We start from the raw sequence: 12,098 nt of genomic DNA on the forward strand, positions 1-12,098 counted from the left end.
TAGATTAAATTATGGCATATGGTTCAAAGTTTCAATTTTTTTTTTCCCTATAGCAAGTAATAGTTTACTATTATTCTTTCTTACTTTTTTGTTTCTAGATATTTTTTTTTGGTAATTACGTTAAGTGTCATGACAATAATTAGTTGTGTATGTATATGCTAGTAATGACGCACGTGCACATGCACGTGTGGTGTATTTTCGAATACACAAAACCATGTGTGCATATTAGCATATTGGATGAGGATCCATGGGGTAGAGAACAGTTTCGAAATTGATTTATTGATTTGCATTCCTTTTAGGGTGGGAAGATAAAGAAGCACGACCACGCCAATGCTCTTTTTTTTCGGGGTAAAGAAGTAATATCTTAGAACTATCAAAACATGAGCTTTGAGGGTATCTGTAACTATAAAAACAAAATCAGCACAATGCATTTCACATCTTCAATGTTGTCTTTCTCCGATCCATGATTTACTTTAAAAAGCCAGAATTTGTTCAGCGCATTTAATGATCCCCATGCCCATACCCAAGTTATCAAGGGAAAACAAACCATCCCTTCTCTTGGATGCGCGCATGCACTTCCACTCACACTCACATGGAGCCACAAAGCCTAGCAGCAAACCCCTTCCCCATGTGAAATTAGAACATAACAGACCACAAGTATGAATAAAAGCTAATGCAGAAAAGCTTAAGCACATACAGACTTAACTTTCATATGCAATAGAACTTTGTAAGCAATGTCGAAACCAAATATCATTGCCATCTCCTGTTCATCATGATAAAGTGAAGCATGATTAGTACACGACACATCTTATAACCCTTCTTCTGAAAACATTGATTAATCCTCTCCCAACCAGAGTGGGTTGGAAAAAGGAACTACTTCCACAGTTTTCTCAAAGACATGTTCTTCTCTGTCTCCTTCTTCATGGCTTTGGACTGGAAATCATCAAATAAAATGGTCAGCCACAAACTCGGCAAAAGAACTCAAATTTCTATAGAAATCATGATGTACAAATTAAATTGTAAATATAAGCATTTCATGACCCACTAAACTAAAACATTTCATGTTTTATTTTCACAACTTCTTTTAAGCAAAGCAATGTAGTAATAACATGTTGAAATCTGTGGATACCAGCATCTAGATTTATGGAAGGTTAAGTAATGGTGCTCTAAATTATACTTATCTATAGGACCAGTGCTGGGCTGTCAGTTTCAATCAAAGACTTGTTTTGGAACCTAGTGCTAGGAACAAGTATCTATGATTTTTAATTTAAAAGAAAAATAAGGACGAATTATTAGGATTTAATGAGGATCATTGAGGCATGGAACATACATCCTCATTGGGATTTGGGAATTCAGTCTTCCTATCAATCCTTCCTGGCCTATAGAGTGCTTGGTCCAGAATATCAATCCGATTTGTGGCCATTAAAACCTGCAGGAGAGAAATGATAAGTTATGAAAGGGTGATCACATGAACTTTGATCCTTAACAACATGGTGTTGATATACTCAGCAATTTTCAAAAGTCAAATGTTAAGAAACAGTAAGTACTTTAATCTTGTTCGAAGTCTCAAACCCATCAAGCTGATTGAGAAGTTCCAGCATTGTTTGTTGAACCTCACTATCACCATTCCCAGTCCCAGATTCCATTCGAGTAGATCCAATGCTGTCGATTTCATCGATAAAATGATCGATGGAGCATGTTCCCTGTGAGAGCAGAACACAGAGGAAACATTAAATGAGAAATAAACTAAAATAATTATATTGAGCTTACGCATAAATTAATATCAGCATTGGCAACTCTAAACAAAGAATTACAGTTCTAAATCTCGGTTTCAAGGCCAGTTTTAGATAGCTGGAAATTGAGACTGGGGAATCTCATTTTGATGTTTCAACACTCAGTGTCATTTTAGGCAGACCCGAAACTGTGGAATTAGCTCAGAGACAGATTAACTTGCCAAAAGAGAGCTTCTCTTGGTAAAGAGTTATAGCTGCATTTAATGGAAGTGTTGAATCATTAAAATATTTTCGACAAAAGTCACCAATCGACCTAAAAGATAGTTAAATCAGGAAGACTTCTATAAAGTCCAATGTTAAAGGCTGCTGGTTATATAATTTTTGCATTAGACTCAGATAAAATTAAGTTGTTCAAGGAGGGGAACCAAGCAAACCTGGCCATAACAAAAATCTCTCTGACCATCCTCTACCCCTCACCAATATAATTCTGAACCAACTCAGAACCAAAAACCCTGATGAAGGTACAATCGGTGTGATGAGCTACAGCCCTTGCAAGCAGGGTTTTCCCAGTAAGGGCCATAGAGCAGAACTCCCTATAAAATCCATGACGAAACTAATTAGAAAATATATCAAGTCAAACAAAGTTCCCTGGATACAAAAATTTGCATGGCTAAATTACCTTGGGTTGAGCAATTCCAAGACTCTTGAACAGTTCAGAATGTTTGATTGGAAGTTCAATGACCTACAAAAATCAAAGCAGAGAAAACATGCAATTTAAGTCATGGAGTGCCTAATGACACAAGTGTACCAAGTACACAAGGCTCCCACCACTGTGGTGCTAAGAGAGGGTTATAACATATATATGTAGTGTTGCCCCACTTTGCTAAGAGACTGCTCATCAGAGCAAACGGGAACCACTTGGTCAAATGGAGCAACCTCACTGTCATACTGAGCTTCGCCCTCAAGTGAGGGGTATAAAAGTATAATACAATGTCTTGTTGCTCCTTTCTTCTTCTTCTTCTTCTTTTTTTTATTTGGTGGGGCGGGTTAGGTTGAAAATCCATGTGATGTGATATTTGGATTACAACACCTGTGTGAACAGCATGCATATTATTATTTGATCATGTTAATGGTTCTGTGAAATGATATGGAACTATAGATCTGCTCGTAGCACAACATTAATGATGTGATGCTAAGTATGGGCAGATGCATGATCGTTTGGGTATGAAGGGTAAAATGCCGACAATGGTTGCTTGTGTTGGACCGTGTTTGTACTTGAGTTGCATTACATGTGTGTTTCTGCCTTGTGTGAACCCCTATACTACCACCCCTTTGCCAGTAGGGGGTTGGTATCGGCATAGCTCTAGTAACTGGTGATGACTATAAGAGTAAAGTTTCCGAGCACTTACTGATTTTGGGGTAATCAATGGTAATTTTTTGAAAGAATGTCTCTTAGGAGAAGAAATCAGTGAGGACTCAAAAGCTCTCAACATGTTAGAGATATTAGTGAAGCCTGGTTGATGACTCACTGAAAGATCCACTTCAAAGCAACCCCAATACCATTTGCAACACATTTGCAAGTTTGTTAAAGAAGAATGAAGAGGATAAACGATGTGAGAGAGGAAGATGATGGATCAAAGAGGAGAAGAGAGTTAATAATACTTAAAGAACTGTAATAATCGTGAAACAGAGAACATACATTAGACCATGCACAGATTGTAGAAGAATTTCCTCTTTTCAAAAAACTTGCAGTTAGATTCGATTAGGGTTGTCAAAAATACCCTATTTGCTACCGGACTCCACCTATGTGAGATTTGCAGGTTGCAGAAGAAATCCTTCTCTTGCATAGACGATTTCTCTACCAAAATAGAGGGTCACGGTATCAGCTGGAAAACTATCATCACTCAATAAATAGCAAGACATTAGAGAATACAACCGATGCCATAATATTAAGCAGATCAGAAAACGTTGCTCAGTAAAAAGGTTACCTCTATTGCACTGTGCACGGCAGTTGTAACCTCAAATTCCACAAAACCAAACAGAAACCCTGTTGCTGTTGCTACAAATAAGGATGTTGATCAGTCAACAGTAAGATCTAAAAAGGAGGATAAATAAAAGCCAAGCCAGCAGCTAAGCAAGCATTTGATTCACGTTGAGCAAGCAAACCTTATTGCTTCTAACTTGAACCCCACCACTCTTGATAGGACCAAACCTCTTGAATTCTTCCTCAAGTTGTGCAGGTGTAGCATTCAGTGGCAAATTCTTTATGTAAATCGAGTGACCATCAGCTGCAACAAGGCTAACAAGGTTAAAGAGTTTCCTTGGGAAACAAGATTGTGACGATAATAGAATACATACATTCAGCCTCTAACACTGGCCCTCCACTCTTTTTCTTAACCTTTACCTGCGATAACATCAAGGATTAGAACAGTTGGTCCGTCGTTATGTTTAGAAAGACCAAAATTGTTATCATTTGTAAGACACAGACTTTCTGAACACAATGACTCCATCACTACAAATTAGTAAATTATATATAATATATAAAAGTACTCTATAAATACTTGCACAAGAGCAATCTTATACATCACATTGATAAAACTGGGCATCAACATAAGGGAATATTGCCGGCATTTGCAAAAAGAAAAGATGCAGGTGAAAAGAAGGTTGTGCTGTACTTGAATGTATGACTTACAATGTGTTGTTTGTAAAAGGGGGTATTTCTGTCTTTTGATTTAGATTAGGACTGAGAATGTCTTATGTAAATGTTTCTAAGGGCAGCTTTGTCTTTTCACCATGATGTATGTGGTATATCATTTGGGGTTTGAGGAGAGAGGCATCATACGGTTCATTCACTCTGTTCTCTGCTCTCGTTTTCTGCTTTGGTATGCGATAGATGATATAGGGTTTGAGGCTTTCGGTGCTTGATCCTGCTACTGCTTCAAGAACTGTTGAAGCTTGGACTGCTAGAGGCTTGCTTGCTTCTGAAGGTGCCTTGCTGTTGGTGTACCGTAGCCTGGAGAGAGACTCCTTGTTGTTGCGTGTACTCGTTAGCCTTGATTTGTTTAGTATGATTGGGGTTCTAGTTGGGTAGAATACTTAGTGCTATAAACTCCTTCTCTAGCTATTGGATTATTGCATGTTTGATGAGTTATCAACTCATCCTTGGACGTAGGTCAATTGACCGAACCAAGTAAAAGATTGGTGTCTTGTCTCTTTCTTTCATTTCTTTGTATCTTGTTTCAATTCCGCTGCATTTTAGGTTGATAATACTTAACACAATGGAAGCATAAGATTTCTTAGGCACTTCTTCTTGGACAGACAGAGTTAGATTCTGCTACCTTGCTTGGAATCTCTTCGATGACCTTCGGTGTGGGTACTTCCTCTTCAACAATTGGACCATCCTCTTTATCAAAGGGATTATGCACATCCCCATTGCTAACTTCTTCCTCTGGGCATGTGGTTGTTTGCTCAGCCTCAACAACCCACTATGCCTGACCAGGATCTGTAGGCAACAAAAAGTTCTAATCAAATAGAGAAAACAACATGTAAACAAATGCACAGAATCAAGCTAAACCAATAAATGGATAGCTTCTCCAAAAAAAATTATAAAACTGACATTAGAGAGAGTGTTTTCTTTTTGGGTTTTTTTCTTCCTGGTTTTCGATCCGGACGGACTTGGCATGCGCCCCCAACATTTCTTCTTCTTCTTCTTCTTTTATTTATTTATTTATTTTCTTCGGTGAAAATGTTTTATCTCCCTCGTTGCCAACAATTGTGGGTGTGGGTTTCAATGAAGTTAAGTTTCAGTTTAACATTGAAATTTAAGAGACGTTTCCTCTTTCTATGTAAATTTAAGAAACGTTTTCTTAATTAATTAGATATTATTCTTATCGAATAAAGTATCAATCAAGCAATGAACGATTTATTGAAAAATGAAAAAGGGATAAATTGAGAATTAAAATTAATTCAATAATTTAAATTTACAATTTTAAACATCATTTATTAGTAATTCACTTATCTAACTGATTTAATACAAAAGGGTATTTGTAGAAAATGAAATGTAGCCGTGTCCCTTGAGTTCATACTTTTATAATAGTAGTATAATAGTATGATATGATAGTATGATAGTATGATAGTATGATTTGGCATATAATTTATATCCCATTATTTATTTTATCATATGTTGATTTCCTCCTATTAGATTTGTATTAGCCATGGTAAAAAGTTTTGGTGAGTTCGAAACTCACCAAAATTTGCTTGGTTTCAATGGTTTATGAACCGAAACACCCTCCGAAAAAGAGGTTGACCAAATATCGCCGAACGCTGAATCCTCCATATATTTCTCTATTTCCGCAATTTCTTCTTCTTCTTCTTTCATCTATATATCTCTAGATTTTAGTTTTTCTATCTTGAATAACTGACCCAACAATCCAGCGTTGATGGTAAAAGAAAACTCAAATATTAATGTCAACCGAAGAAGTGTTGGATTTCCTTTTTCCGGTGACGTTTTTCTCTTTGTTTAAGATTCTCTTACTCTCAAGCATCAGCGGAGTTAAAACTTCAAAGTAGAGAAGTGTGTTCTCCAGTTTCAATGAAGGTAAGTAGAGATGGGGAACTTGGAAGAGATGAGATTGAGAAGCTCGAAGCAATAGTAGCTTTGCTTTTGATCGTTATCGGTTTACCAGATTAAACTGGCTCCATTGCCGACCGAATGAACTCCTCTTTGACTAGCTGTACCCGGCTACCCGGCTATTCCTGCACTTGTTATAGATTTTTGAACTACTCTCTTAGCGATCCAGGTTTTGAACTCCTCTTTTTCGATCCAGAATCGTTTGGATATCGAAAGATGAAGAAATTGCAGAAGAAGAGAAATTCAACAAAGTTGCAGATTTAATTTAGGTTTCAAAAATTGAAGAAGCAAAGAAAGAAATTGCACAAGTAGATTTAAGAATCAATTCGATTAAGGCAAACTCCTCTCTTGCCGATGCAGATTCTGTTGAGCATGGGAATCAACAACATATTGGGGTTTAAAACTTGGGATATAACGTCTAGGTTGATTAATTTGAAGATCAGAATAGTCATCCGAGAGTGCAGAAATCTTGCTCTCCAATTTGATTCGATGGCTCTCAGTCGCACTAAAAGAGAAGGCAATGGAGTTGTAGAACATCTGGCTTTGGAAGGTGCTAGAACACAAATGTCGGTTTTCAATCACTCTAATCCCCCTTCCTTTTTGTTAGGGTTTTTATTGTTTGACAACTTAGGTTGTAAACTAGAGTGTGGCTTTAAATTCAAATAAATCCATATTTTACCCACACAAAAATACTAGGTATGAAAGATGAGTTAACTCCCCTGCTACAGCTAGGGTTAAATGAGTCGGGAGCCTCTACCCACATGGAGAGGGAATTTTTCAACCCACATGGTTAACTTCTTCTTCTTCTTTTCTTTTTTTCTTTGAATAAAAGGATCAGATTATATTGAATCAATTGAAAAAAAAATTACTACAAATAAGACTAAAAACAACAAATCACTCTCAACCAAGCAATGCCAGTTGCCCTAATACATCGATCCTCCCAAGTTCCTTAAAAAACCATAAACCAGCAACCATTGGCTGCCCGACAGATTCCAAGTATCAACCTAAATCACCCAAATTGAACTTAGGTTGTTGGAAAGCATCCCATCCAACTCCTATTGGACATGCTCAGGTCACTACTCTAAGAGTAGAAGAAATATGATCCTTTGCTGCGGATTTTGCTAAGAAGTCTACCAGCGAGTTTATTTCACAATAACAATATTTTATCCTCCAATCTATGCCTTCCAAATTGTTAGGTTTTTGGAGCCCATTCTTGAGGAATTAAAAGGGAAAATAAATAAGAAAAGACACTAGCTTGTTTATAGGGTTTGGCAAATGCCTACGTCCTTGAGGCTCTGGCGATGCCCAAATCTACTATTAGAGAGATCAAGAAAACAATTACTAGTGAGACTTATAACCACCGACGAAGGATATATATAATTATGTGCTTGCAACGCTGTCCTATATGCCTCGAAATCGGTATATGTGTAATGTAGGTCTCTAATTTGAGTAACATGCTTTGATAGTAAGTAGTACTTGGGGATGGTCTCTCAGTCCTTAAGACAGTCATCCATGACCAGGGGTATACGGTAAGGGCCGCACTCCGTACCACAACCAGGGTTAAGGGATAGTAGGTCCACACCAGGCTCAAACACTCATCATCCTCCTATCCACACATCACAACCATTGGCGCGGACTGGCGCATGTCGGGACTTGCCTAGCCCAATGCAAGGTCTTTACTCATTGTGCGCACCATGGCTTGAAGATAGACCCTCAAGCAATCTGCGGTCTTGGCTTGGCTCCCCTTTGTTATTCTAGGAATGCATATCCTCAAGCCATGTTCTCTTGGATACACACCCCAACAACCCTATGCCTCTACCTCAAGTCCCATTATCTTGGTAGTTACATGAATGGTGCACTAAGGTACCTAGTGTCCCCTCATGGTTCTCATTTGTTTGTTAGGCACCCACTTTTATCCCTACACACCACGGGTTTCCAACCTCAATACCCCTGTTGACAAGGTGTCTTTGCACACGGGGGTAAATCCTAACCCAATGCAAGGTCTCTACTTTGGTTGCACTTCATGGCTTGGAGATAGGCCCTCAAGCAACCCTCTGTCTTGGCCTAGTTCTCTAGAAGTAGACCCTCAAGCCACCAGCTGTCTTGCCCTAGCTTCCTTATCCATTCTAGGGATGCATATACTTAAGCCTCTCGGACATGAATATCACCAACAACTCAATGCCACCAACTCAAGTCCCACTATCTTTATGATGACATGAAAATTACATTAGGGTACGGTGTATCACAGCACATACTTAACATTCATGTCATAATTAAAAGTAAAGTAGCATCCTAGGTAGGTCTAGCATCCAATTCCTCCTCACCTTGTTGAATTGTTAATCCAATTCGAACACAATCCCAAAGTGTTTTGTTGGACTTCAAAGCTTACTAGTGTTCCCCTAGTTATGGTGCACTCAACTCACTGATTAAGAGGAACATTTACCCTCCAAATTCCCCTTTCAATTTAGCCAAAGACATCTCTGGGAACACCCCCCCAGTCGATGCAACAAGCCCCACCAATCTGAACAGTATTGACTAGTGGTCTAAACTGGTGGTTCCCCATAAGGAATACCAATCCAAAATTTGGGGCTCCTTTCCTCCATTTCCAATGAGACTCTCAAACGAGTTTTTCCGACCCAAAGGGCCTCCTACTACCCTATTTACCTAATCAAAAAGCCCTCTACCATAGTCCACTTCTGGGTTCCATTTCTCCCAAATTTGGGAGTCAAACCTAATCTTATTCAATCCCAATAGATATGTCTACATACCTATATCAAAATTTCATACTAATATAGTAGAACCCCTAGAAACCATTAATAGGGAAAACCCCTTTGCGTTCTCCATTCCCATGCATTGGTGATTTCACCATTAAACACATACTTGGTTAAATGCAATAAAATTCATATGGATAGGTAGAGCCGTAGAGGGGAGTGAGATTTACCTTGTTACAATTCCTAAGTGAGATGGACAGTTCTTAGCCTTTAAATAGAGCTTAGCAACCCTAGGTCTTAAGCTCCTCTCCTCCTTCTCCCCTTGCCCACCTCCCACTTGATTCTCACTAAATGTAGTCTCCAACCCACATTACGGTTGCCTATAGGTCATGAGGTCCAACGTTACCATTTTACCTTACCTTTTAACCATCAACCAGATGGGCCCACCGGTTGATGGTTATCATCCAAGCCTATCGACCAACTGGTCATACTATCCTCCTACTTGGTCTCTAATGGGCTTTACACCTACTTCTAATCTTTTGCACCTCTCTCTCTTACTTCTCAAGGTTTTCTCCTTTACCCACTTGTCATCCTAACCCACAATACTCCCTACATGTCCCCTAGGTCCTAGTAATCCCTCTTAGTTAGCCAACCCTGCCCTATTTGTAGGTTAATCCATGACCCACAATTAGGCTAAAAATGGGGGATGTCACAAGGTGTTTATCCAAAAGATGGTTAGGAAACATGAGGATCAACATCCCTAAACTTGGGAAGGATACTGGACCAAAAGGGCATGTGGCATGAGAAAAGGTATCTAGACCTTGGATAGCATTACATGTAGATGACTTGCACATTGCCACGTATTTTCCCTGACATGAGCCAATCTCAGACCAATGGTGGTGATATGATGGGCCTAATCCCCATATACATTGGTTGTGGTGAGAGAGTGTTGACTTGCCCTTGGACCTTTGGTTGAGTCACCCAAATGGCAGTTAAGGGCCTTGAGGGGACGTGATGCCCAAAAGACAATTAAGTCGAGAAAGGTCTTTGTGTATGGACTATGCAAAAGGGTCTGTTGATTGCTTAATGCATGTCACCTAGATAGAGACTGGCATGGTTAGCATACTAGATGCATTATAGATTATCATTGCATCTTTACACTTTGTCATATACTATTCATGTGTGATATGTTTTACCTCACGAGTTTTTGGAACTCATTCAGTCACATTCCACCCAATGGTATTAGACCCAGTATGCTAACCATCTCAAGTATAATACCATGGATCAAATCCATGGAGAAGATAACCAAGCAGAAGAACCTTTACCTCATGAGTTATCTCAAGTATAGAGTTAAGATTGGTAACTTTATACTTGAGATGGCTTGATTTAGGAGTATTTTGTCTTTGTTTTAGTGATAGTATTCATTAGATGTTGTCTTATTTAGTCTTAACATGTTGTGTCTTTTTTAGTTCATTATTGTCACTCTTACTTGAATTTCTCTTCAGATTTGTGGATGAATTTGATTGTTTCTCTTTCTCTTGAAAAATGTAGGTAAAGAGCCATAAAAGGAGAAGAAGCTCTGTCCTTTAACTTTTCTGCAGCATTGCCACAGCAACGGAGCAGAATATTCTCAGATCCAATTCAAATGGAAATGACCAGAAAGGGCTAACTTAAGTGGACAATATTCTTGTAAATACATGATGGTTCTCAGCCCTTGATCTCAGGAGGAATGTTCTAATCCTATGGCCAGGTTCTACCCTAATGATTGAATACATTTATAGAGGAAAGAGAGACAAAAAAGGCTAAGGAGGCAAGAGAGAAGATAGAACCAAGGTTGGTCTCATGCGGAAGCAAGGAGAGCTGATGGAGTTGCTGATTTGCTGGAGAAGAAGGCTGGAGCTCGTGTGGAAGCATTGAAGCTTTAGTTTATTTTCATTCTTATAAACTTATCTTCTCATCTTCTAGCTTTATGTTAACAATAACTATTGTTGTGTTTTTAATGTCTTTTATGGGCTAAACTTGTGTTGTGTTAGAGATGATAGTAGTACCTAACTTGAATTTTGAGATGCATTTATCATGTGTTCTTTAGTTTTATTATAATACAACTTGTTGTCAACGAATTCAACATGATATATTTTGATTAATATCGGTTCTTGAAGAATCTTTCATGAACGATTATTATGATTGAGTTAGTTAGAAAGTTAATGCAATCTAGATATTTGTTGAATTGTGTGAGTTAGCATAACCTTTAATTAGTTTGTGTTAATTAGTAGGTTGGGTAGGAATACCCAATTACCTCACATTACCATTGATTGGATTGGGTTTAAATTGCATTCATATTTCAATTCTTCATAGGAATATGCGGATGTTGATTTAGGATGCTAGCTTATGTGTATTGGAAAATACCATATTGCCATTCATTCCAAATTCTTGATATATTTTGGGGTTGTAGTATTACTTTAGTATTTGCATTATACAATTCAAGGGAGGGGAAACTTGATTCCCAACACTCTTTTCACTCACTAAGTTCCCTTTATTGCTTAATCTCCATTTTAGTTCCTTAGTTTTATTACCTGTCATTTGGTTATTTAGTTAGTCAATCACAAATCAACCTTGTTAATCTCGTTTAAATTGATTTTACTTTTACATTGAAAGTTAAGGATAGAATTCTCCATGGGATCGATACTCTACTTATCATTTATTACTTGATTGCAACACGTGCACTTGCGTAACATCTTGGTACACAAGCAACAGTTTTCTGAAATAGTGAAACTTCTGAAATAGTGAAACTCCTTTTCTCTCTGGTGGATGTTGGTAGGGTTTTGCCAAACCACATTAAATTCCCCTTGTGTGCTTTGCTTGTGTTCTTCTCTGTTCGTGGTTGTGCATACATTATCCCTAACAAGATGATTCACCTGTCCAACCTGTGGACTAAGAGGATGGAGGCCAGGGAGAGGATCAATTGTGCCGGCAAGTTGAGATAGGCCATTCATCTAGATCGCAGGCCGTACCTTACCCACCTCT

General features: G+C 38.3%; 1 protein-coding gene across 1 annotated transcript; it reads right to left on the reverse strand.

Moving 5' to 3' along the window:
• Positions 1–685: 685 nt before the first annotated feature.
• On the reverse strand, positions 686–4,243 carry LOC149022382 (26S proteasome regulatory subunit 8 homolog B-like). Its single transcript, XM_089147610.1, has 6 exons — positions 4,138–4,243; positions 3,900–4,021; positions 2,413–2,475; positions 1,548–1,703; positions 1,331–1,429; positions 686–763 (listed from the first exon to the last, which is right to left on the reverse strand). The coding sequence occupies exons 1-6, from the start codon at positions 4,241–4,243 to the stop codon at positions 686–688; spliced, it is 624 nt and encodes a 207-aa protein (XP_089003736.1).
• Between the last annotated feature and the right edge of the window lie 7,855 nt (positions 4,244–12,098).

Source organism: Hakea prostrata, chromosome 3, assembly GCF_041222555.1.
Source record: "Hakea prostrata isolate BN-2017 chromosome 3, UWA_Hpros_2, whole genome shotgun sequence".
Lineage (NCBI taxonomy): Eukaryota > Viridiplantae > Streptophyta > Magnoliopsida > Proteales > Proteaceae > Hakea > Hakea prostrata.